Source organism: Epinephelus fuscoguttatus, linkage group LG15 (genome assembly GCF_011397635.1).
Source record: "Epinephelus fuscoguttatus linkage group LG15, E.fuscoguttatus.final_Chr_v1".
Classification (NCBI taxonomy): Eukaryota; Metazoa; Chordata; class Actinopteri; order Perciformes; family Serranidae; genus Epinephelus; species Epinephelus fuscoguttatus.
The window spans coordinates 10971376-10997052 of record NC_064766.1 but is presented as its reverse complement, the minus strand read 5'-3'; the positions used below and the strand labels follow the sequence as shown (position 1 = coordinate 10997052).

The 25677-nt window shown below is 39.3% G+C and overlaps 1 protein-coding gene across 1 annotated transcript in view; it reads left to right on the top strand.

The window, feature by feature from the left end:
- Window positions 1–25445, top strand: part of vipr2 (vasoactive intestinal peptide receptor 2) — a 97215-nt gene extending 71770 nt beyond the window's left edge. The window contains exons 7-13 of the mRNA XM_049598244.1: window positions 6644–6794; window positions 8191–8251; window positions 11626–11695; window positions 14091–14182; window positions 16386–16515; window positions 16660–16701; window positions 21015–25445. Coding sequence (XP_049454201.1) covers window positions 6644–6794; window positions 8191–8251; window positions 11626–11695; window positions 14091–14182; window positions 16386–16515; window positions 16660–16701; window positions 21015–21188 — 720 coding nt within the window. The 3' untranslated portion in view covers window positions 21189–25445. The remainder of the gene's footprint in view (window positions 1–6643; window positions 6795–8190; window positions 8252–11625; window positions 11696–14090; window positions 14183–16385; window positions 16516–16659; window positions 16702–21014) is intronic.
- The last annotated feature ends 232 nt before the right edge of the window (window positions 25446–25677 follow it).

Here is a 25677-nt window from a genome sequence, read left to right as displayed (position 1 = left end):
TGTACAATTAATTATTGTTTAAAGTTTCAACAAGTTTCTGGAGTGCGTGACACAAGTGTGTTTTGAAAACGACCGCGGACTGTCACCTGCTCAACGCATCATTAGGCACGAAGGAGGCAACCCTTGTTTGCACTGACTGAGTAAGCTGCAAAATTTATTTGTAAGGAATAAAAGAAACAACTTGTTACTGTCACTCTGTTGTCCTAAGGTCATTTTTTATTTTAAATGAGTCAATTACGCCCCCAAGTGGCGAAAATCCGGTATTACCGACTTCATGCGTTTTTTGTTTTTTGTTTTTTTTTACAAAAACCGGACCTTTTTTTTTTTTTCTCATACCGACCCAACCCTAATGCAATGGTTTTTGACGCTCTGGGACACCGTGTCAAGTTCTGCCTGTCACATGCATTGTCCTCTTTCAAAATACACGTCCGATATCAGGAAATTTAACGTTACATACAGTCGCTTTTAAAATAAAGGAACTACGTCCGTACAACACCACAAATTGATGTTTTTTTTTCCTTCAACAACAAACGCACATATTTGGGTTTAGGCAACAAAAACATGTGGTTGGGTTTATGAAAAAAGAACTTACCCAGGAAAAAAAGAACAGGGTTTGGCTTTAGAATCTTACAGGACGTGAACACTGCTCTGGTTGGACCCATCCACCACCACTCCCACCCGCCTGCCCCAGTCTGACTTTTACGGCTTTAACTTTCATCATTGTCCCACCGCATTTCCTCCTTACGCTGCCAGGAAACATTAAACTATAATGGCAATTGGCCGCATATCATGCCGATGTTAAAGTATGCTACACATACTAGTATACTAGGCTACCTTGTTATTAAAAGAAGTCAAGTGGGACTTTGGGACACATACGCTGGTCTCCTGTGTGAAAATCCTGTGCTTGTTTGATCGTGTTTAATCATGAATTCCATCCTATAGCCCAACCTATGTTGACTTCTTCCATCTCTAAAAAACATTACATGGACTTTGTTACATTTTACACCATGTCACCTTACCTCCTCTGGTCCTGTAATAATTACTACGGCCACTAGAGGGCGTCGTCTTTATAAACTGCTCATACAATTGACCTCTAGGGCCATTCACAAGGTTGTATGTTGCTTTAAAAAAGTTTGCAGACAAAGTCAAGTTGGACTCAAAGCAATTACAATGGATTCCGATGAAGATCTAGAGTCACAGCAAAAAACAAAAAGAAAAAGACAAACATTCTTAGAAACTTCTAAAACGACTTCTGCAGCGTAGTGCAATGGCATAAATATTGACAGACCCAGAAGCTGCCAGGGGCCCATGTTGTGAATCCGAGGGCACAGTTTACACAACTGTTAGCATGGATTTAGGCAGCATTCACACCAAGTCACTCCATCCATTCCTTTGGGTGGCACGTCTCGGCTGTGTCTGTGGGGTGAAAAGTTAAAAGGGATTCAACTTTTGAAGATACAAGCAGTCCATGGTAACAAGTAATACAGTCTGTTTCTATTGTTAGATATTATAGTGAGTAAAAGAAATGCAGTATGTATTAAGAGCTTGTACTATCCTAAAAAGAGGGCACTCTCTTGTTGAATTGTTTGCGTGTGCGTGCAGGTGTTTCTTTCCTGACAGGAAAGATACTACAGTAATGATAATCAAAAGGTTGTCTACAGATTGTTTCAGGCAACATAAACTTTCCAAAGACAAATACTCAGTTGCTGTGAGCGAAATTGTCTCCACTCCCCCACACAAATGGGCCATTTAAGCGACGTTCCCTCACTGCCTCACAACTCTTTAGCTAATCACCCCAACGCCAGATTTGCTGTGAATACAGCCTTACGCATCAAGTTTTATTTGTCTACTCCATGGAGTTGTTATTCGAAGCCATCATAACTGCTGTGAAATCAAGCTGACTACAGCTGCCATTCTCCATGAAGCTACAAAGATTCACCTTTCAAACCAATAAGTAGTGAACAGGGCTGTACCTCTTTATAATTTAATAATTTCAATAATTAACTCAATCATTTAAATGATTCTTTTTCATGAACATCATTGAAAGTGTTTTAAAGACAAGAACAATATGATCATTATGGAGGATGTAGTTTGCTGTTGTATTGCATTCAGGGTTCCCACACCTTCCTAAACATCAAATTTAATGACTTTACAGGCCCAGTTCCCTCAAATTTGAGGATGCAACATAGCACAGTGATAATTTTTATATTGTGAAGAATAAAAGCTCACATTAAAAAGAGAGAGAGGCTTGAATGTATGAACACTTGCTGTGCAGTGTTACAGTGATGGCAGACAATTTTAAAAGAACTTACATTTCTGTTCTTTTCTGTTCTTTGCACAAAATACTGTATATAAATTCAAGCACTTTCAATGGAGTACCTAATAAACTGGATATGTTGCATGTACACTGTGAAGTTTGAATTTTACAGCTTAGCATTACAGAAATACTTAATCTTTTTGCACAGTAGTAAGAATTTAATATGAAAAGTGGCAAAAAAAATGCAGTAACTGCATAAAGTTAACCAAAGGATTGTTTAAATCATAAAATATACACAAGATGATCATCCCTGTGTGTTCAAGATGCAAACCACAAATTGTAACTTACACAGATCAAATCCAGCCAGGTGCTCCTTCATTTCATGTCTTCTCTCTGCTGTCACTATCTAATTAAAGCATAAAAACACTTCAAACCAAATTATTATTAGAAATAAAAGTACACAAGACCAAGAGTCTCACTGGCAACCTGACAGCTTTTGATGCTCTCTAAAACTTTTGATGCTCTTGAGCACTGATATTTTTTTTGTTAACAATTTTTATTAGTTTTATGATAACATAAAAAAGGGCAGACAAACAGACAGACAGTAGATGTGCCTGCACATCGATACATATGGGTATAGTGGCATATTGTCCTGTATCCATTCATAAAAAACAAAAAAGGGTGCATCATGTCCTACAAAAAACAAAAACAAAAAACAACAACACTTTCCCATTTTGCAAGTAAGGACATGCACAGAAATTTGAGAGTTATCATTCAGCAAATAAAGTACGGGGCAACATGGGACCTCTCTATTGAGAATTTTAGATAAGGATTTGGTGACTTGTAACCAAAACAACAGTACTCCAGGGCATTACCAAAATATATAAGATAAGATAAGATAAGATAAGATAAGATAAGATACACCTTTACTGATCCCACAATTGAGAAATTCCAGTGTTACAGCAGTCAAGGGTAAAGAGTCAAATTAAAGATTTCAATATTTAAAAACTTAAAAAACTAGGCATGCAGAAAAAAGTACAAAAAAATACAAGAAACAGCAATAAATGATAATAATAATAATAGTGAGCAGTGGATAAAAAGTGAGCAATGGATTAAAGTGAACATATTTAGTGCAAAGTGAATATTGAATGTGCAAATAAACAACAACATGGGGGACAGCAATGCTTATAGTGGTGTCCATAAAGTGTGCGTAAAGGTACCTAAGCAGCATTGCGTACCTAGTTGGCAGAGAGGAGATGATTCCAACTTCATTGAATGTCTAAGTCTGGGGGTGAAATAAGTTCTGTGAACAATCTTTAGGTGTATGGTTTGGTGATTAGGATTTTTGAAGCTTGAATGATATTATTCCACACTGTTTTCAATGCTATTTCAGAAGTGATAGAGTCATAATCATTCTGCCAAGATGTTTGGATTGCCATTGGTTTGTAAGACGCCTGCAATATTTGAACATACAATGCTGATACAGTTCCCCTGGTGTTGGTGTTGTACAGTTGTTTTGCCAAGTCATGTTTAGGGAGCTCAGAGTTCCATGGAACACCATAGGTCTTCATGGCAGAGCGAAGCTGAAAATATAGAAAGTGAGAAAAACAACATAAATTATACTGTTCCTTTAAATCATCGAATGTGTGAAGGCCATTAGTATCAAATAACTGTCCAAGTATGTGAATCCCATTGTTTGACCATATTGAGTAAGCCGCTGGTCGACCACCAAGCAATAAATTATGATTGTGGAATATTGGAGTATCATAATGCCATTTATCATTTGTGTTAGTATAGTCAGTCACCAGCTTCCAGGTTACCAAAACATTTTCAATAATAGGACCAAAGAGCATTTTAACTTGTCTGATAGGAGTGTCTGTATAGATTAGATCCTGTAATCTACATGGATATACTAACTTTGCTTCCAAGAGTGCCAAGAAGTGCGACTTGATGGATCCAACCGTGATTTTATAGAACACAATACAAATGACCAATGATCAACTTTAAAATCTGGAACACTCCAGCCTCCAGCTGATTTCTCTCTCTGGAGAGTTATAAGTTTGATCCTTGTTTTTTATTATTCTGTATAAACTCACTGATCAAGCTATGGAGTCTATTGCAATATCCCTTTGGTGGATTCAGAGGAAGCATGGAGCTCAGGAAGTTAATTAAAGGTAATGCCATCATTTTTATAATTGAGATCCTGGCATCAAAAGATATAGGTTTTGACATCCACTTACCTAGGTTGGTTCTAATCTTATCTAAACATACAGTGTAATAATTCTCAACAATAGTTTCTAAATTAGGAAAGATGTCGATTCCTAAATATTTAAATTGATTTGCAGTTGGAATATTAAATTGAGTCAGATCCTCTCTGTTATTTCTTAGTGGTAAGAGTGCAGATTTTTGCCAATTTATTTTGAATCCTGAGATATTGCTAAAGTCTATGAATAACCTAAAAATATAAGGAAGCGACTGTGATAATTCACTAATAAAGAGGAGCACATTGTCTGCATAGAGTTATATATGATGAAAAGTGGACTTTATTGTAATAGAGACGGTATTAGTGGATTGACGTACTTGTTGTGCTAGAGGCTCGAGAGATAAAACAAATAATAAAGTTGACAGAGGGCACCCTTGGCGGGAACCTCTATAAATTGGGAAATGTGGCGAGCAGGAATCACCAGATAACACCATTGCTCCTGGATTTGCATAAAGAACTTTAATATAACCAATAAAAGGTTCACCTAGTCCCATATGATCTAATAAGGCCCAGAGGTAGTCCCATTCAAGTCTGTCAAATGCCTTTTCGGCGTCAAGAGTTAAAATTCCAGATGAAGTCAAGAGGTCAGAAAATTCAGAGTGAAATGTAGAACATGTGATAGTCTTCTTAGGTTGTCTGAACTTAACTGGCTTTTCACAAATCCTGTTTGATCACAATGAATAAGTTTTCCTAAATATTTATTGAGACGACGTGCCAATGCTTTAGCATATATCTTCATATCTACATTGATCAACGATACTGGCCGGTAACTGTTGCACAATATTGGATCCTTATGTTTTTTGAGGAGAAGTGATATCAAGGCGGTATTTGTTTGTTTTAGAAAAGAGCCCTTTGCAATTGATGTATTTATCATTTCCAAAAGCACAGGGCCCAATTTGACCCAGAATTTGACATAGACTTCAATGTGAATACCATCTGGTCCGGGAGACTTACCCAAATTCATCTCATGTATTGCGTCCGATAATTCTTTTAAGGATATATTTGCTCCTAAGTCAGCTGCTTCTGAGCTAGATAATTTTTCCAAATTTAAGTCAGTTAGAAAATTTTTGTACATATCTCTACTAGATGCAATTTCGGAAGTGTAGAGTTTTTTATAAACACATGAAAAAACTGTATTTATTTCATTTGAAGTGGTAAATATCTTACCATCTGCCGACTGTATTGCAGAAATGCATGCCCGTCGCTCATTAGAGCGGAGCCGCATAGCTAATTCATGAGATGACCTGCTGCCATTAAAGTAATGGTGTTCTCTAGACTTTTGAATTAGAAATTCAGCATCTACTCTAAGAAGTGCATTTAGTTTGTTTTTTTTTCCACCAGGCTAAGCTGACCTGTTCGTATAGCACAGAAGGAATTTTGTTGAGCTTTATCCAGGAATGCTAGCTGACTCTCCAACTCAACCGTTTTTAATCGACGAGAGCAGTTTAAAAATGAAGCAAATGATGTAGCATTGTCTTTTATAAAGCCTTTAGTGGCTTCCCAAACAAACCTGCAGTCTTCCAGTGAATCCAAATTAAGTGCAATAAATTCCTGTAACTTAGATTTAAATTGGGAGCAAAAGTCATTATTAGATATTAAAGTAGTATTGAAATAAGCACTGTCATTTGATACTTTCTTATTTAGCCGACTCTTCCTGCATAATGTTCCTCCTCTACTTGCCTTCATTTCTTTCTTATTAGAGAGGAAATGTCACTGTAACAACTAAAAGAATACTGTCAGGGCGCTCTCTGACCTTTTTACTCCCATCTCCTCGCTGCTTATAATGTGGTGATCTACAAATTAAAGCTCATCCTCTTGGTGAACTCACTGATTACCCAGTGAAAAAGTGGAATGTAAACCCACACATCAGAATAATTAGCATAATTGCGTGATTAATCCACAGTGTCTCTGTGGATGTACCAACACTGCAGTCACATACAGACCGGCAAAGACAAACAATAGGATTTGCACTAAATGTAGATATGAGAAAATGGCTTGAAGGTTAATTTCATGTCACTGTAGCAGAATTGCAAAAAGTTTTGCGACATTTTCCATTCCAACCTTTTGGGGTTTAATACAAAGTCCATGACGAAGTTAAGATCTTTAACCTTTTTGTTTTTCAGGTGGGATGTAAAGCCAGCCTGGTGTTTTTTCAGTACTTCATCATGGCCAACTTCTTCTGGCTGCTGGTGGAAGGTCTCTACCTCCACACTCTGCTTGTCGTCATCTTCTCTGAGAACAGACACTTTATCGTCTACATGTTCATCGGCTGGGGTCAGCGTTTATTTCATTTGAAGTTTATAGCATTTTTTTGAAATTAAGAGAAACTGACTCAGATGTTTAAAGCACTCTGCAGAGCTTACAAAACTTTTAGCCTCTTTTAGCTTACAGTTTTGATTTGCACAGTTATGGTTTTTGATCACTCTCACCACTTTCATCAGCTTTATTTCTAGCAGCAGCAGGCAGCTGTTTTCAGTAAAACAGGCTCTGATGAACCCACTGTACTAAATCCTGCACAGCACCAAGCAGCAGACAGGCACAGTTAGCATCTAAAGAGCCACATATCAGGAGTTAGTGGAGACTGAACCAGAGCTAAAAGAAGAGTGTATATTTGACCTAAAGTCATCAGTTGGACACCAATCTTGGAACCCATCAGCTACGGTCTGACGACAATATTGCCTCTGGACACAACTGCCAATATTTCTGGGATTGCAGATTCTGTGGATTTGCAGGCCAAGGCTTTCTCTTCTGTACATTGGTCAGTGCCCACACAACATTTTAAAAAATCTAATAAAGGCTAAAGTGTCATCAGACGATGGCTGATGGGTTCTAAGATTGCATTTTGGCCAGTGTGTTCCTCCTCTTTTGCTGTCTATATTAGCTGTTTACCTGCATGCAACCAAAGCCTGCTCAAATGTGGTTGATCAATACTACTCAGACTACAAATGGAAACCTTAAAGCTTTCCACACCAAAATCTTGTCCCGTTGCCTAAAGACTCCAATAACGTATCAGCTTGTTGTTGAGTTCCTCTGCCCCTAGTGGCCAAAATTTTAGCATTGCAGCTTTAAACTAAATTAACCTGTCATTGTGTCCACTTTTCATCTCCACTAGGCAGCCATTTTAAGTGCTTACAATACATTAATAATTTCCATAAAGATTCTGTCCTTTAGTTCCACAAAGAATAATTTCAATAAATGAGTCAAATGTAATGTTTTAGTCAGTAATGCTCATCTGCTAAATCATTCCTTTCTCAAAACCTTTGCAAAAGAAAAATGTGCACATCAGACTGATGCTTTTGTTCAATTTCATGGTAGTTTGTTTTCCAAAAATATTATTTTAATATTTTAATGCTCAAGACTAAAGTTACAAAGGATAATTCAGTATGTAATGTCGTGTTATGAGGATTTAGTTTTGTGTTAAAAACAACATGAGGAATACGTGTGCTAACTGTAATGTAATGGATTTATATTGATTCATTTAAATCTTTATATTGTAGTTATTCAATCTATGAATAAACAACTTGTAATTATAAATGATAGAAAATGATTTTGATAAATAGTAAAATAAACATTAGCAAAGAAGTGGATGTTATTCTTTCATAACATATACAGTAGATAAATAATGTTTTACCTACATTAACATCAATGATTTCCTTGTGGTGTTTTGGAGGAATCCCCACGGTGTTCGTCTTTGCGTGGGTGATGACGAGGATTTATCTGGAGGACACAGGGTGAGTGTTGCCAGCTGATCATGAACCAATCACTCATCAGCATTAGAACATGATTCAGATTTGGTATTTGCGTACAACACAGCATCCTTCAATCATATTACATAGATTAAACTGTATCACAGGAATCTGCATGCCACTTGTTGTCTGATTAAAAACTATCTGCAATTTACACAAACGTACGTCATGTGCTCTTTGGAATTGCATTTTCTCCCTAATTACATGATAGGAGACATGGAATTTCAATCGCGTTAGAGAGTGGCACATGCTGATATTCAACGGGGGCTGCATCTGTTGTTTCATTAAGTCCACAAATGACATTTTATCGATTAGATTAAGCCATCCAATGTGAATGTGGTTTGGTTTCCACAATAATTAGACAAATATCCCCCATGTCAAAGAGCACTTTATTGGATAATTCAGCTGGTGGGATTTGCATTGAGTTGGTATCATTATGAGCCTGGTGCCATGGATCTGCTCGGCTTGTGTTGCACATTATTGCAGCTGACACTGCAGCCCATCATTGAGCAAGTCACACTGAGTGGGCGTATTCTTAAAAAGACTTTGTGAAGAAACTCTGCAACAACAATTATAGAGCAGCAGTGTGATAACAAAGGACAGCAATGATATAGCTCCATAGTGTGAGGGGACTTTGTGAAGAATGACAATGAGGCTTGAGCTTGGAAGTTCATTCTTAACCTTAGGAATAATTTCTTGACAAAATAAGCTCAATAGTTTGCTCCGCAGCTTTCCACCACTTGATAAAGGCTGTGAGATGCAGTTAAAAGGTTCATGTAGACCTTAAGGTTTTTGAATGTCACAAAAATTACGTCTTGGGAATTGACTTTGACTTGACTGCTTTCAGACTTGATTGACCTGAGACTTGATGTGAAATTTGAAAGCATTTCAGTTATGGCCATTTGGCCATATCACAACATTGGACAGACATCGGACTTTTTGTAGCCAAAAAGTATTGATCGTTAGTAGGGCTGTACCCAAATATTTCACTATTTGGATTGCTTGTTGGGTAGGTATTCGATTTTCCATTTGGGATCGGGATATTCTTTTTATTTTTGAGAAATGACAATAAATAATGTGGACGCTGTACTGGAATGTCAAAAGGAAGCAGAGCCACTCCCAACTCTTCAAATACCGAGGCTTCGTCAGTTGCCCAGGCGGCGGCATTTGTTGACACTTCAGACAACTATCCATCCATCCATCCATCCATCCATCCATTTTCAACCACTTATCTGAAGCCAGGTCGCAGGGGCAGTAGGCTGAGCAAAACATTCCAGACGCCCCTCTCCTCAGCAACGCTCCTCCATGGGGATCCAGAGGAGTTCCCAGGCCAGACGAGATATATAATCCCTCCAGCTTGTTCTGGGTCTGCCCCGGGGCCTCCCACCAGTTGGACATGCTGGAAACACCTCTAATGAGAGGTCCTCCTTACCCTGTCTCTAAGGTTGAGCCCAGACACCCTTCGGAGGGATCTCATTTTGGCCACTTGTATCCATGACCTCACTCTTTTGTTCATTACACATAGGTGAAGGTTGGGATGTTGATGGATGAGTAAATCAAAAGTTTTACCCTCTGGCTTAGCTCTCCCTTCCCCACGACAGTCCGGCACAGCAACTGCATCATTGCAAATGCCATGCCAAATCACGTTCACCACATTCTAAGTTAATTTTAAAAAAACACTGTATACATTTAATGAGCAGAAACTGTACATTTCCTGTGAAAACTTTCCCTGTCATATTTTGACATCATGGGCCACCGACCAAGTGTCGGTATTTTAAGAGTTTGGAGTTAGAATGTGTTAGAGCCTAAAGACCCAGCTCTCAATTAACCAGTCGATCACTTCCCAACCTTCACCCATGGTCATGAGCTTTGGTTAAGTACAGTGGGAATGAGATAGCAGATGCAAACGGCTGAAATAACTTTTCCTAACAGGGTGCCTTGTGGGTTCATCCTCAGAGATCTCCTAAGGAGTTCAGACAGCAACAATACGCTCAGAGTGGAAACGCTACTCCTTCATGTCTAAAGAAGGCAATTAAAATGGTTCAGCTCACCGATAATGATGCCTCCCGTTTTCCTGGCATATCCAACTGGGAGGAGAACCAGGGGCAGAAGCAGAACATGCAGGAGGGATTAGATACTCCTGACCTGATGTGGTAATATCTTTGGACCCTCAGGGAAGAGCTGGAGGATATGACTGAGGAAATGGACTGGGCTAACTTGCTTAGCCTTGAACTACTGCAGCCCAAACCTGGATAAGTGGGAAAAAATATGGATGGAAGGATGGATGTGTGACTTCGACTTGCCCTTAAGGACATGAAACTTACTAGGGCTGTCAGAACAAACTTCGCTATTCGAAAACAATTTGAATTATTGTAAAAATAAGCATATTCGAAGTTGGAAACTAAGGTTCGACTATTTGACTTCCGGTATGACGCAAATAGGCCTGGGACGATCAGCAATCAAATAATATATTGGCAATTGGAGGGTTGCCAGGCGATTTGCTGGATATCAAGGCGATTTTGAAAAAACAAAAACAAAAAAAAACGGCACTCTACCGTGCATTAAGAGATGTTTTTTGGGGAAATACATGACTGTCAGAGAAGCCCCATTTACAAACAGACCTACAATCCACCTCCTCTCCTCTCCTTTCTCTCTTCTCAGCGGAGAGTGCCCTGTCAGCCCTGCACTGACAGTGACAGGGCGCATCTCTTTGATCTGAAGTGACATAGCCCGTTTGCTCATGCTTCGGGGTCGTTCAATAGAGTAATTGCAAATAAATATTGTTTTACTGTGTAACTATTGAAATGTTCACAAGGGCTTTCATAAATTCCTACAATGTTGCTGCACTGCCGCCTTTGCAGGTTAATGACAGCGACTTAAAGTGAGGAGGAGCAACACGTCGGTACCGACACCGCTGCGCTGATAAGCTGGAGACGCTCACTTTTGCATGTGATGCAAAATATTAAAATAACGTCATTATAACACAAAAAATATAAAAATGCAGTGGTAGGCCTAGGCTATATCCTATACCAAGGAAAAATTTGAATGTTATTCTAATTTTTAACATAAAAAACATTAAAAATTAGAATCTGAATTTGGGGGAAGATTGACAGCCCTAAAACTTACTTATAGATGTGACTGACTTTAAAAAAAAAATCCTGAAAAAACTAAGCCAGACTAAACCTTGCAAACTTTTCTTCCCACCAATCTTTCAGGTTTGACGAAAATGCGTCGAGTAGGTAGAAACCTGGCTCTCCCTCTGCCTGTATCCATCCACTCTCTTCTCTTACTGTTGTGTTTCACGGATATATTATGTATATGATATAATATAGCAATATGGTTATTTATGATGTCCTCAGATGCTGGGAGAGGAATGACAATCCTATACCCAACTGGGTAATCAACGGACCAATTGGATTCTCCATTATGGTAAGTTGAGGTTCATTACCTCCTGTTTATGTACAGGTGTTTCACATAATGCTTGTTGATACTAAAAGCATCTCCAAATGGAAAATGCATGATGATATAAAGGATACAGGTGGTAACTCCCTCCCCCCTGTGTTACTGTTAAACTTTCCAATATAGAACTGCACATATGCCATTTATAACAATATATGCGGTGGCAGATTTGCCACTTGAAATTCGTGCCAACTTTTGTTAAAATTCGTCCTTGATTTCAGACAGAAGGAAGCAAAAGCAGGCTTCTCATTGTAGCTGACAAACATTGAAGTGAAACTGATGGTTCATGTAGAAGACAGAAGTAAAGGAGCCATTTCTTGTATTGCTGGGTAGAGTTTGTTAGTCTTGTACAATAAACGGTTGAACAAAAACAGATGCTGTTCAGTTCAATTTTGTTGACTTGTCCAAGTAACACTGTAGTACACCTATTGTTCCATTTTAGCTTTGGCATGTGAAGAAAATAAAGGTTTGCCAGGTCCAGTGTGCGGGATTAAGGGGCATCTATCGGCAGAAATGGTATATAATAGGGCCGTAACGGTACATGTATTTGTGTCAAACCGTTCGGTACGCAACTTCCGGTTCGGCATGACCCTGTACCGAATTATTGGGCGCAGGATATTATTGTATTTTATTTTGTTTTATTTTAAGTCTGTTTTTACGAGCCGAACCATTTAAAATATCTAGTTCCCCAACAGAAATAATTGAGTGATGGACCGAGTCCCGTAAATCTCCGCTTTCACTTTGTGCAGCGCATTCTCGCATTTTGACAACATGGCAAGTGAGCCTGACGAACCTGAAGACCCACCCACAAACCTTAAGTCGTCCGTTTGGGAACACTTTGGTTTCAGGGTAAAATATGAAGATGGAAATAAACAAGTGGACAAGACAAAAGCAGTGTGCTGACACTGCAAAACAGTGGTCGGGTGTGTACTTGGAAACACGTCTAACATGCTAACGCATCTAAAGCGACACCACCCGAGTTTGAACGTTAACCAGCACGACTAGAAAAAGCAATCTGGTGCAAACTACGATATCATCATCGTTTAAAAAGAAAACGCGTTTCCCTGACCATCGCGCTAAAGAAATAATCACTGCCACTGGAGTTGAGTAAAATTGTTTAAGCTGCACTTTAGATATAAGCATGTTTTGTTTACTGCACTTGAACAAAGGGGGAAAGCTAAGTAAGTTCCTAGTAAAACTGAATCTGAGCAGGCTTTAAAGCTGACCAGCTGCACTACACTTTTTATTTTAATTGAGTAAAACTGTTAAAGCAGAAATTTATGTTTATATATTTCATTCAAAAAATGTGTTAAAAAAACAGCAGGATTTTATTTTTCACTTTTATATTTCTATTTTCATTCCAACAATGTTAAAAAGCAGGATTATATATATATTTGTTTCATTCAAAAATTGTGTAAAAAGAGTTAACTGCTGTGGTGGTATGTTTTAATAAGGTTACCAATAAGTAAAAGATATTTAATAGTTGTCTATTTTTTTCATTACTGTACCGAAAAAAACGAACCGTGACTTGTGTACCGAGGTACGTACTGAACCGAGATTTTTGTGTACCGTTACACCCCTGGTATATAACATTCATGACTATATTTGCATTAGTTTATTATCACCTGAAAATAAGAATCGCTGTGCTTTGCCCCCAGAATGAGCAGTTTGTATCTACATACAGAGCAGGTCCTCTCCCACAGAGTCCACCAGGTTGTTTCTACAGAAGCCCATAATCGACAAACCAAACGCTGGCTCTAGATGGGGCCATATGCATTTCATGGCCACCATTGCTCTCCTACACACTTGGCACATGGGAGAAGTTTCAGTTCTGCCACCTTTGTTAAAAACAGAAAGGGAGAACACACATGAATCCACCGTAAAACCGAAACTAAAACAGAATCTTCACAACCTTACCACTAGATACTGTTAAATCCTACACACTGGACCTTCATTAATGCCAATTACTAAGATATGATTAGACAAATTTCCTTCTAGCAAACAGACAAATAGCAGCTCCATATAGCAGCATAAAAGCACTGTTAAAAACAAATCCACAAGCAAATGCCCCCCAAATCATATCAGGTGATTTCACAACGTCACTATTTCCATTTGTAATGCTTTAAAAGGAACCAAAGATGCGCCAGAGAAAAACATTTAAGGTCATTCAATCCACTTTTCCCCGGATGAAACTCTCACTTGCTATTTTTGAGTTTCCTCTTTGTGTTTCTGTCTAAACTTTTCATTCATTGCTTCCTGTGGGTGGAAAACTGTCCAGCACTGCAAAGCATAATCACCCCTTGTGGGTTTCTCTGACTCTCTTTGTTTGCTCTGATATTTCTGTTATTTCCTCCCTGTCTCAAAGGTGAACTTTATCCTGTTCATCAGCATCATTCGGATCTTGGTTCAGAAGCTGAGGTGTCCCGATGTGGGCGGCAACGACCAATCACAATACAGGTATCTCACATGGGGCATGGACTTTAACACTCTTTAAAGAGCATGAACAGCAGCTACACAGAGATCTAAATCCCATTTCTACCCACTTGGATGTGTGCTACAAACTACAGCTTCAACTGTTAATAAAAGGTTGTGTCACCATTTAAGGAAACGCTAACCTTGCTCATGTGTCAGTGTAAGTTACTGTTCATGAAAGAGTCAGCTAAATGTCTCAAAATATAAAAAAAAAACCAGATAATCTGAGACACCCAGAACATTTTTATCCCCTCTGTGTTTGCTCTTTGGAGAGATAAGAGTAACGCTAACTCTCATTCAACATGAGGGCAATTCATGATGCAGCCTTTATGAAATGGAGAGAGGTGGGGGTGAAACCTCTATGCCTCTTTGGAGCGGCACGTTCTTGCACGATTCAGTGTCTGAATCCCAGTCAGAGGCGGTGTGTTTAATCTTCAGGCAATTTTACCCTGCAGAGAAATCTTTAGCTGTGCTGAGCTGTCAGGTATTCTCGTGTCCTGTGGCCACAGGAATCTGAGATTCAGAGGCGAGAGGTGATGAAAAGCCTGGATAAGCCGCTGCAGAATCCCCTGTTAGTGTAGGTGAGGATATGATGTCAGCGCGGTTTAGTTTAGTGTATGGCTGAGCAGAGTCAACAGCCTGGAGAGTGATACTGACAGAGAGAGAGACAGAGAGAGACAGAGAGAGAGAGAGACAGAGAGAGAGAGAGAGAGAGAGAGAGGATTTTACCATCTTATTTGGGTCTTTAATTGGAATTACAATACTGAATGAGTAGTTTTATTATCCAAATGTGTACAGTTCCCATTTTCCCAAAGCAATGCAGATAGTTTCAGTTTTGTTTGACCACATTTTGAGCTATCCACTGCTGAGATTTTCCTATGGGCCTAGTAATCAAGATAGGGTCCAAATTTCTGTCTAATCAGATAGTGTGATTCTTCTTTTCTAAGGAGTCTTGGGTGTGTGAATCAATGTATTACATAGACAAGGGGAACTTTCTATGAGCTCTGATCATGAGATGCATCATAATCATCACTGGAGAGACATGTTTTTTTGAGTCAGATGCAGAGTGTGAACTGTGAAGTGTGGGAAAATTGACATGTATTGCTGGTCTTTTCATCCAAGGCTGTTCGACCTGACTGCATTTCAGGCCTGGTCTAATTATTCTCGAGTGTATTTCGGATCAGGTGTGAGTGTCCTCAGGGCCCTGTTGGATCAGGTCTCCTTTTTTAAAGTTTATCCACGTTTCAGAGGTTTTCCACAGGTACATTTTGGATTGGACTCTGTGTCTAGAATTTTGGACCTCTGCATCACAGTACAGTGGAGGATAATTGAATTGCATTCGTGGTGGCCAAAACATTAAGTGATTAATGGTCATGACTGGATAATCTATACATCTCAGTGTGAGAGGTTCTCATATGGAACATTTTCTGTGATACTGACAAGTGTTTACAGTCATTGTAGTGAACAGGAAATCCACTGATATATGAAAAATCCCAGACATGCAGAGTACTGAATTGTGGAACAATTAAAAATGATCATATAACAGCAGCAACCTTTAGTGTTGTGTTAAAGCTATTGGAAAAATGTAAAGAAAAATACAAACCCAGCAGGAATATTTTATATAAGGGTCTGATGGCAGTTGTGTTTTATTTGCTATTTTATTGTCAGAATGTTATATTAAAAATATGTGTCTAAGTATATTTGTGGTTGGTTGCGCTTACCTTTGAACATGTCCAAAAGAAAAAATGATCAATGAATCCCCAAAAAGAGCTCTTAATTGGTGTTTCTCACAAGAGAAAATCTACATTTTTTATCAGCGAGTCTAATTTGCTCTTCAAAGACACATTGCCATTAAACTTTTCATAATTTTTTAACCTTAACTCTTAACACAAGGCCTTTTTCTGAGCTTTCACCATCATTTTAGACAACTATTAGCAAAATGCATCCACTGATAAAGGCTTAATAAAGTTAGTAAGTGGACCTTGAGTTTTAAAAGAACCTTTTTGTCTCAGGGACACGGACCATTAAACCTACACTATCCACATGATACACACCTTATATTTTCTTGGGGCAAACTGATGCCCTACGGTAAATTGACTCTATAGTTTGCTCTCAAACACAAACACTCTATCTGTTACAGTTGAATGGTGCAACAAATACCTGTTCACTGCTGGATTTTTCCCTTTAGGAGGTTGGCCAAATCCACTCTGCTGCTGATCCCTCTGTTTGGCATCCACTATGTGGTCTTCGTTTCTCTCAGTGAATCCATCGCAGAGGATTATAAAATATTCTTTGACCTGGCCCTCGGATCCTTTCAGGTGCTTTATTATCAGTCCCCCCACTTCTATTACTACATGTTATTTTCATTAATAATTCTGAAGAATTGAAGTGCTTGTCGGACTTAAATGTTGAGTCAATTCTGATGTTTGTCTTTTTTAACATCACCGTGATGTTTTCTTCAGGGTCTGGTGGTGGCCATTCTGTACTGCTTCCTAAACAGTGAGGTAAGCTTTCATTATATGAAATGACATAGTACAGTGTAGTGTTTAGATATATTAATAAGAGGTAAACACTCAATTTAGTGTGGCACTCCAGTCAACATCTATTTGCATCCTTTTTTAGCATTGGATGTTAGAGAAGCAAAACATTATAAAGCTTTAGAAATATTCCCATAAATGTGTCTGCACTTAGCTGATAACATGCTTATTTAAAACCACAACGTTCAATTTCAGCGTGGTCTTGGTGGAAGAAGTGGAAACATTTGATAAGCAGAAAATTATATTTTTCTTTGGTTTGAGCTAAAAATTTGTGAGTGTGTCCAAATTCCATTATTAGATTTTTTTCCCATTAAAATATTTTGAATTATGTTATTCAAACACCAAATGCTGAAGAAAGCAGAGTGGTATTTGTTTAAATATGACTGCTTGCCATAATTCTGCAGCTTCACCTTTCTTGCAAACACCAGCATCTAAAAGAGTAAGAAAAAAAATTTCAAGTGAAATCTGACCAGGGGACTTTGCGTTCCAGTCATCTCAAGTCAAGTTGATGAAACTGATAAAAATCAGAGAAAGATTTCATCTAATTCACTGACTAAAACAGATCAAACAAGAAGGCACCACATCATTAATACAAATAAATACATTAAAGCTACAGTAGGTATCTTTAATGAAAGTCAAATTTGCTGAAACTGTCACCCTCACAGTAGTACTGTCAGTCTTAGTACATAAGAGAGATATTCTGTTAAAAGATCATGTTTCTCTGGCTCCTCCTCGTGCTCCTAATGGCTTTTGCAACAATCCACCTACCCTGAACAAAAACAACTAATCAGAGCCAGGAGAAGCATGCTCTCACTCACTGATCATATATATACCTGCAAAAAGTAATGTATCACAATTCATATATAACCCACATAATCATGAGCCAGAAACTTGTGTATAACCCACATAACTGGGGAGGCTGTGATCACGTACCTAATGTGCTAATGGGACTACAGAAGGAAGTAGTATAAAGACCTAAAGTCCATCTAAGGCAACCCAGTCTCACTCCAAAGTCATCAAAATGAGTCCCTGAATTCCAGTGTCAGACACAGATGAAAAAAGCCGTCCTTTCACACCGACATGATACATGTTCTGTCGCCATTATAGTTTAACAGTGCCTGGAAGCGTCAGGGGAAAGGTGGCGGGACGACAACGAAAGTTGGGGCAGCAGAAGTCTGAGTAGGGCAGGTTGGGGGGATGGTATATGGGTCCAGCAACCACTGGCTTTCACCTGGAAGGTGTTCTTTTACCTGAATCCAACCACATGCTTTTGTTGCCTAAACCCAACTATGGGCGTGTGTTGGCAAAACCTAACCACGTGCGGTTGTTGTCACAGGAAAAAGACATCAAATAGTGGTGTTGTACGGATGTAGTACATTTATTTTGAAAGATACCGATGCAAACTGTATATTTCCTGTGGAAATGGAAGTGTATTTTGCCCCCAGGGTACCTTGCACATATCTCGATGTGGAAAGTCCATGGACAAATGTCGATATGTGACGAGATCAGAGTAAGAATGTGTTGACTAAGGGCAGAGGTGAGGTGGTGGATGGGTTAAATAACACAGGACTTTACCAGTGTTCAACATAACATTTTTTCCCCACTGGCCCCCCAGGCTAGTAGTTCAGAGTTTCACTGGCCCCTTGTATATTCTTACTGGCCTGAGAGAGAGAGAGAGAGAGAGAGAGAGAGAGAGAGAGAGAGAGAGACAGACAGACAGAGAGACAGAGAGACAGAGAGAGAGAGAGAGAGAGAGAGACTCCATTACAACTCACCGTAGTGCGTGATGGTATAGTCCTCACAGAAGCTAATGTATGATGTCACAGTTTCTGTGTAGTCATCCAGACTGTTGGTGGTGGACCTGAAAACACCCCAGTCAGTAGTGTCCAAACACGCCTGGAGATCCTCCACAGCATCACTGCTCCACTTGTCAGAGCGGCCCAGTGCAGCGTGGGGAACAGCGTGATAGGCGTTGTTAACAGTTGTGTAACAGTGATCCAGGATATTCTTCTCTCTGGTCGGACATTTCATAAACTGTTTGTATTTGGGGAGTTCATGTGTGAGGTTACCTTTGTTAAAGTCGCCAAGAACAATAACTAAGGAGTCTGGGTAAGTCCGCTCCACACAGTATCTGGTCGGTGAGCGTGCGCTGTAGCCTACCTCCTGCACATTGGCCTGCAGTGGGATGTAAACACTGACCAGAATGAATGAAGCAAACTCACGGGGGGAGTAAAAAGATTTGCAGTTGATGAAAAAAGATTCCAGATCAGGAGAGCAGTGCTGCTGGATCACTGTCACATCATTTATACCAGCCACTATAAGTATAAAAACAGATATCTCCACCTTTAGTTTTGCCGGAGAGTTCCTTGTTATGATCCGCTCTGAAGAGTTGGAAGCCTGCCAGCTGCAGCACAGAGTCCGGTATCAATCCACACAGCCACGTCTCCGTGAAGCACAAAACTGCTGATGTAGGAAAGCCTCCGTTTTTCACCATCAGTAGCTGAAGTTCATCCAGTTTGTTGGTCAGCGAACGCACTTCGGAGAGAAATATACCTGGCAGCGGTGTGCGGTGTCTGTGTTGGCAGAGACGCACAAGTGCAACGGCCTGTTTCCCCCTCCTCCGGTGTTTCACTGCACGGGCAAAGGTGAGGGCAGCTTTGGCCAAAAAGCCCATCTCAGGCACACTGAGCATAGAACGTCTCACTGAGCTCTGACCTGTGGCGCGTGGCACGGTTAAAAAAACAAACAAACAAAAAACTTACAGCGTCACTGGCCCGAGCGGGCCTGTGACTGGTCAGTCAACTTGCCTGACATACTTTTTGATTGGCCCGGGGCCATCGGGCCATTGCTTATGTCGAACACTGACTTTACTCTCAGAACCATTTGAAACCAAGTGAACTTTGAGTTATTTTAAGGTACATCATCACCATGTTTATTTTTCTTAACCTAACATATAGGTTGAGTATGTAAGTATGTAACTTCTCATTAAGTACTTAATGTCATTCGTGGGTCACTAATTCGGTAGACATCTTACAAACCATTGTATAAGGATGAGTGGCCTGTGCATGAGCAGTGATCAACACTGCGTTAGAGACTCCTCCGGGCTCTGATTGGTTGTTTTCGTTCAGGCGCGGTTGATTCTTGCAAATGTCATTAGGAGCACTAGGAGGAGTCAAAGGAAGATGATTTTTAACAGATTATCTGTCTGATGTACTACTCTCAGGACATAGTGACAATTACCTGTAGCTTTAAACAATGTGATAATAATATTATCAGGAAAAACAATCAAGCTAAAGCAGGTGAAACATAAAAATGACTGAATTAATGTGATAATTATTTCTGTTGCACAGTGTTTGTGTGTTTTTGTACTTCCCAGAAGTCAGCTGTACTTTTATGGTACTATGACTTAACAGCACAAAGCAATTTTAGACATGGCATGATGGCATACATACTGAATGGTTACAAACAAGTGGGTGCAAAGATGCTTTGTGTTTTAACATGTTAAAATGTTTTAACTTGAGTGAAAAAAAAGCATACATATGAACCTGAGGCTTTATTGACCTTGTTTTAAACCTCCTGGTGAGGTCTGAGATCAGACTGTGGCTGAGCTGTCCCACAAAGAAAACACACCCCCACAATACGCACACATGTTACAAAGCTGTCTGCACTACTGATACATTTGCAGTTTGGGAACACACAGTCCAATGCTCAAATCTGTGCAAATAATGCAAGATGAAATTTGCTTTGTGTTCTGTCTAAACTTATTTAGAGTTTGAGCTTCTCAGATGGGTGCTCTTCCCTTCATCTGTACAGGCTTGTTAAATAAATTGTCCATGCTAGCTACTTCTTATATTTACTGCAAACAAACCAGAATTGTGAAATGCGTGACCCAGTGTTTTTATCAGGAAAAGGATATTAAGTCCTTTAAAGACCAATTGCTAAACTATTAGGAAGTGGGTTAATGTTGTGATGTTGCACTGTGATCAGACAACATAATGTCGGCCCAATAATGGCAGCACTCAACAGATGTTGTCAGATGGGTACAAAAATGAGCATCAGGTATGACTACTGCTTATTTGGTCCCATATAGCATACAGCCCCTATATGTTATTCGAAACGATGAGCCATTTTTAGCATGTTTGTGGCTAAAGGAGCAGTTCAGTGTTTTGGAAAGCTTTGCATGCCCCACCACTTGCAAAAGTTTGATTCACTCTAGTATCTGTAACATTTAAACTAATCCAGTTAAAAACATGTTTGTTTGTTTTTATCTATTTTTGCAGGTTCAAGGCGAGCTCAAGAGAAAGTGGCGGAGTATGTGTCTGAATTGCCGTCTGAGCAGAGATCACCACTTCAACAGCAACTTCGCGTCAAGGAACGGCTCAGAGCACATGATGCAGTTTCACCGCAACTCCCGAACCCAGTCTATTCTGCAGTCAGAGACCACAGTGCTGTGAATAAAAAATACCACAGTCTCCAGGTTGACCTGGGTCGAATAGTTTTACAAAATGATTTCAACACAGTTAAGGGGAAGTACCACATGGGTGGGACCTGCACATTTTGGTTTTAGCTTTACAAATCTCTGCAAGCATTCAAAATGCACCATAAGTATAAGTTGTTGCAACATCTGCAATACTCATCAGAGAATGTAGAGTCTGTTGGCAAACCCCGGAGATCTTGCCTCCAGAAGAAGAGCGGAAGAGCCCTGGTTTCCGGTTGTAGGCTGTTTGTAGTCCGCGTGATATTGACCAATCACGTTTGAGCTGGCCGCAGTTGTTGCCAGGTTAAACGGTCCCATGCAGTGAACTAACGAGGCAGAACATAATTGGCGTCACTGCAAACTCTGAATCCATCGCAATGGTTCAGCATATTTACTTATATATAAACGGAAGTTGGAAACGGAAATTCGCCTCCTCCGCCCAAATCAAACCGGAATGCCAAAAGATCGGGGGTCTGCCCCCAGAGGCTGTATCGCCGTATGCCGGAAGTCAAATGCCAAATACAGCCAATGGGTTCCGAGAATGGTGTGGAGGTGAGGATGGTTTGCATTCAGCTGCAGGATAATGAGTTGTGGGGATGGTTCACGAGAGCAATGCCAGGTGCGTTGATTGGCACAGCTGGTGCTTGTTCACAAATTGGTACAGCTGGTGCTCATTCGCTAATTATGCTCTCTCTTTAAATGCTGTAATGTGCTGGACCTCAGATGAGACACATAGGCACCCAAACTGTAAGATTTGATTCGCTCTATGACAGGAATCTGTCAGGAGTTTGGAGCAGCTAGCCTTCTAGCACCTTGGCAACCAGGCACACGGTGAAATAGTTGTGTATTAATGTTGCAAGTGTGTGTGAGCACAGTGGGGGTGGGGGACTTGAGTCACATGACTTGACTTGAGTCTGACGCAAATTTGAGAACTTGAGACTTGTTTACCAACACTGATGAAAGACTTGACTTTGATTTGGTATTCATGACTTGAGACTTGACTTTGACTCAAGAAAGATGACTTGAAAGGACTTGACTCTTTATTCAATATTAATATTTTTTAGAATCGGAGACGCTACATTTTGTTGTTGAAACATGAGGACACATATGTTGCAGTGGGGAAAGACCCGCTGGCTGATATTCATGCCCATGCTACGAGAGCTCTGTCCTCCTTACATTGACAACGTTATTTATTCAACAAATGCCCCCGGTCAGCATGTTTATTTCAAGAGACAAAGCTCTCTAGTGGTCGTAGGGAACAATGGCTCTTGTCCATCTGGAGGATGGTCCAAAGGACTAACAGTGTGACGTCACTAACAACAAACCACTGGATATAAATGTGGGAGACCAGTGTTTACTTTGCGTTTATTACCATGAGTTAATGTTAGTTTCTTTTAAATGATGACCACGGTTACTCAGACATCTTTGCCAAGTAGTTTTTGTGCCTAAATCTGACAAAACCTTATCTTTGGCTGTGTCAGATGAGAAAAGGATTGTAATTTTGAAAAACTGAGTTTCGGAAGGCACTGACAAATGCCGTCGTCTTGTCAACAGTGGTGTCAAATCAGAAAAATCTCAACATGTCTCATTCCAGACAAGCTACATATTTTGCTTATTTTGAAGGACTTGCTGGGGTTAAATGTTCTGGTGGATAATTTATACTTTTAAAATCAGTTTTACTTTGGTCAACCCATTGAGGTTTCACTCAACTAAGCACCAGAAACTTCTATATAAGAAGTTTGTTTGATCAAGCTACTTGTGTTTGAAAAATTAATGGTTTTCAGATCATGTTGTGTGCAGGTCAGCTCAACAACAGCAACATTTTTTTCCACGACTATGCATTAAAAGGTGACAACTTGTTACTTTGGTTATGTATTTTGTGGTCTGTAATGGCCACACCCACCCATCTGATACTTGAAGCTTGTTAAAATCACTGTTAAGAATGATTCACAAAGGCATTTTGACCCAGGTCAGCACATGAGCCCTGGGTGTCTGGGCTACTGGTAAAAAACACTGGTAAACAGGGTTGTTTTGTACTGATTCAGAACCTAAACTGTTCTAACAAACTGCATACTTTTTAATGTACATGTAATGATATGCTGTTATCGAGAAGTGCTGTGCATGTGCATGTTTGTCTACATGTTGTATTTAATTCTTGCCACAAGACAAAAAAATCCTGGTGACACTTTGCTTAAGGCATACAGATTTTTTTTTCTTTTGTTTCTTTGAAACAGCACTCCCTACTGTTAAAATCTTTGGTGACAAAAGACTAAAATGGCTTACTGTCCTGAATAAGTGCCATAATAATTTGAATTTGTACAAAATTTAATTTTATTAGTATGAAGTATGTAACAGTGAATAATTTTATTAGTATGGAGTTTGTGCTACTTTTTAATTATTTTCATTGAGATACATATTTATTTATACAGCACTTCAAACCAAACTTGCACTCTAATAAATATTTAACTAGGAGCCAGACCCCACTGTGCCTTAAAAGATGTTACTTAACACAGGTCTGGACCAAATACACTTTTAGATTTATTCTTAGGTGTTACCCAGAATCTTCTTGATAGTATATTATGGGAAGCAAAATAAGGAATTCATACATGTTTTTGCCAGATTTGGTAAATTTATTCCACAGTTTAGGGTCCTGGAATCTCCTGGTTTTATAGATAAACCTGAGTATCATCTACATAACAGCAGACATTTTTGAAAAAAATATTTGTCTCACAGATGTTTCCATGAGAGGGACTAGGATTCAACCTTGTAGAATGCCACATTTGAGATGAAATGACGCAGAATTCACCTTGTACTACAGCAAGCAGAGTTCAGTAGTTTTGCATAGTCCGTTCTTTCTCCACAGTGTTATATCAGCGCTAGAGAAGAGGTGTGGAATCACTGATTATCTTTCTGCAATAGGGAAAAAACACTGCATTGCCTCTGTTTCTTTAAACCATTCACAGTTGTCTTGGGCAGCACTAAACCCAGCGATTGCTGCAGCCACAGTGCTCTTGCAAAATAGTGTTGGGGGTGTACTTGTTTTGTTGGAACATTTGCACGTAGGGAAGCAAGAACTGTTAGTAAAATGGCCCCACAAAAGAAAACGCTACGGAAACATTAACAGTCCTATGCCACTTGTGATTCAATTTTTAGTGATTAAAAAAAGACGATTATGGTATGATAATTGATGCACTAGGAGTAAAGTGTGATTAAACTTAATCTTTAGAGAAACTAATTAAGCAAGTTAAAACCAAGAATCGGCGAACATTATAATGATAATATTATAGAAGCTTGTGTGAAGGGGAATGGATCAGTACATGAGTAGTCACTGCCACTGGCACATGCCGCTGCCACATTTATAAGATGTGGCTTCATCTAGTCTGAGATATTCAGTTTTTGGAAGCAATTGTCATATTTGTTTTTCTTGAAAGTTTGCCTTGCAGATAGAAGTATTGAATTCTGGTATTCTTTGGTATGATCATCTGTTTTGTTTCAGCTCTAAATTTTAAAAGACCCTGTCAAGGTTTATAAAAATATATTGATTTGTGAGATATACAAAAGGTTCTGATAGAAAATCAAGCATAATAATCCAATACAGCTGTATGCCTTAAAGGGAAATTTTCAACCAGCTCTGTGTCAGTCACCAAGTGTGCAGATTAATGGTGCGCCTCGTGAAATACTGTAGCAGGGTTCTGCTGGTGGATCTCCCGATCCTAACGACATGGGGGAAAACCAAACACCTTTCACAAGCACACACTGCCCACACTGCTATGGCTCAGAGCTGGTTTAAAATTGGCAAAGTTTCCCTTTATGAAAAGTGTTACCAAATATATAACAAACCAGTGTATCATAAGACATCTATGTGACTGTAAGTGGTTGAGAGTACAAACACAAGACCATATACAACACTTAGTGTTGGTTTGTCAAGTGATTTCATATTTAATGTTGACTGACATGATGCTGAGTATCATGTCCTTATTAAACACATGTATTTGTATAGACACCATGAATGTCATGCAAAAGATGATTGATAAAGGCTATCTTTGTAAGCACTGTACTGTGTGAATGTGTAAAACTTAAACTGTTTATGCTTTTAGAAGCCTATCTTACTTATTGATAGGAAATATGATTTCCTACACAGTCCCTTATAATTCATAATTCATATTAAAAATTGTTTACACTTGGAGTGAAGTTCCTTAGTGCAACTTTAAAGAGGAGGCATGTTTTGTGATTATTTGGGCCGGCTCCTAAGAATACTCTCAAATTTGTATCAACGAAATCCAACAAGGTATTTTGGTCATGTAATTTAATCACTGTAACAAAAAAAACTGCAAAGCTCCAAGCAATTTGCAAACTCTGTAAGCAATTCTATTCTTTTGTTAAATGTTAAACTGAGTATAGTTATATCCTGGTCAGTCACACTAGCCGATACAAGCAAACAGTGCCTGCCACAGAGTTAACGCCAT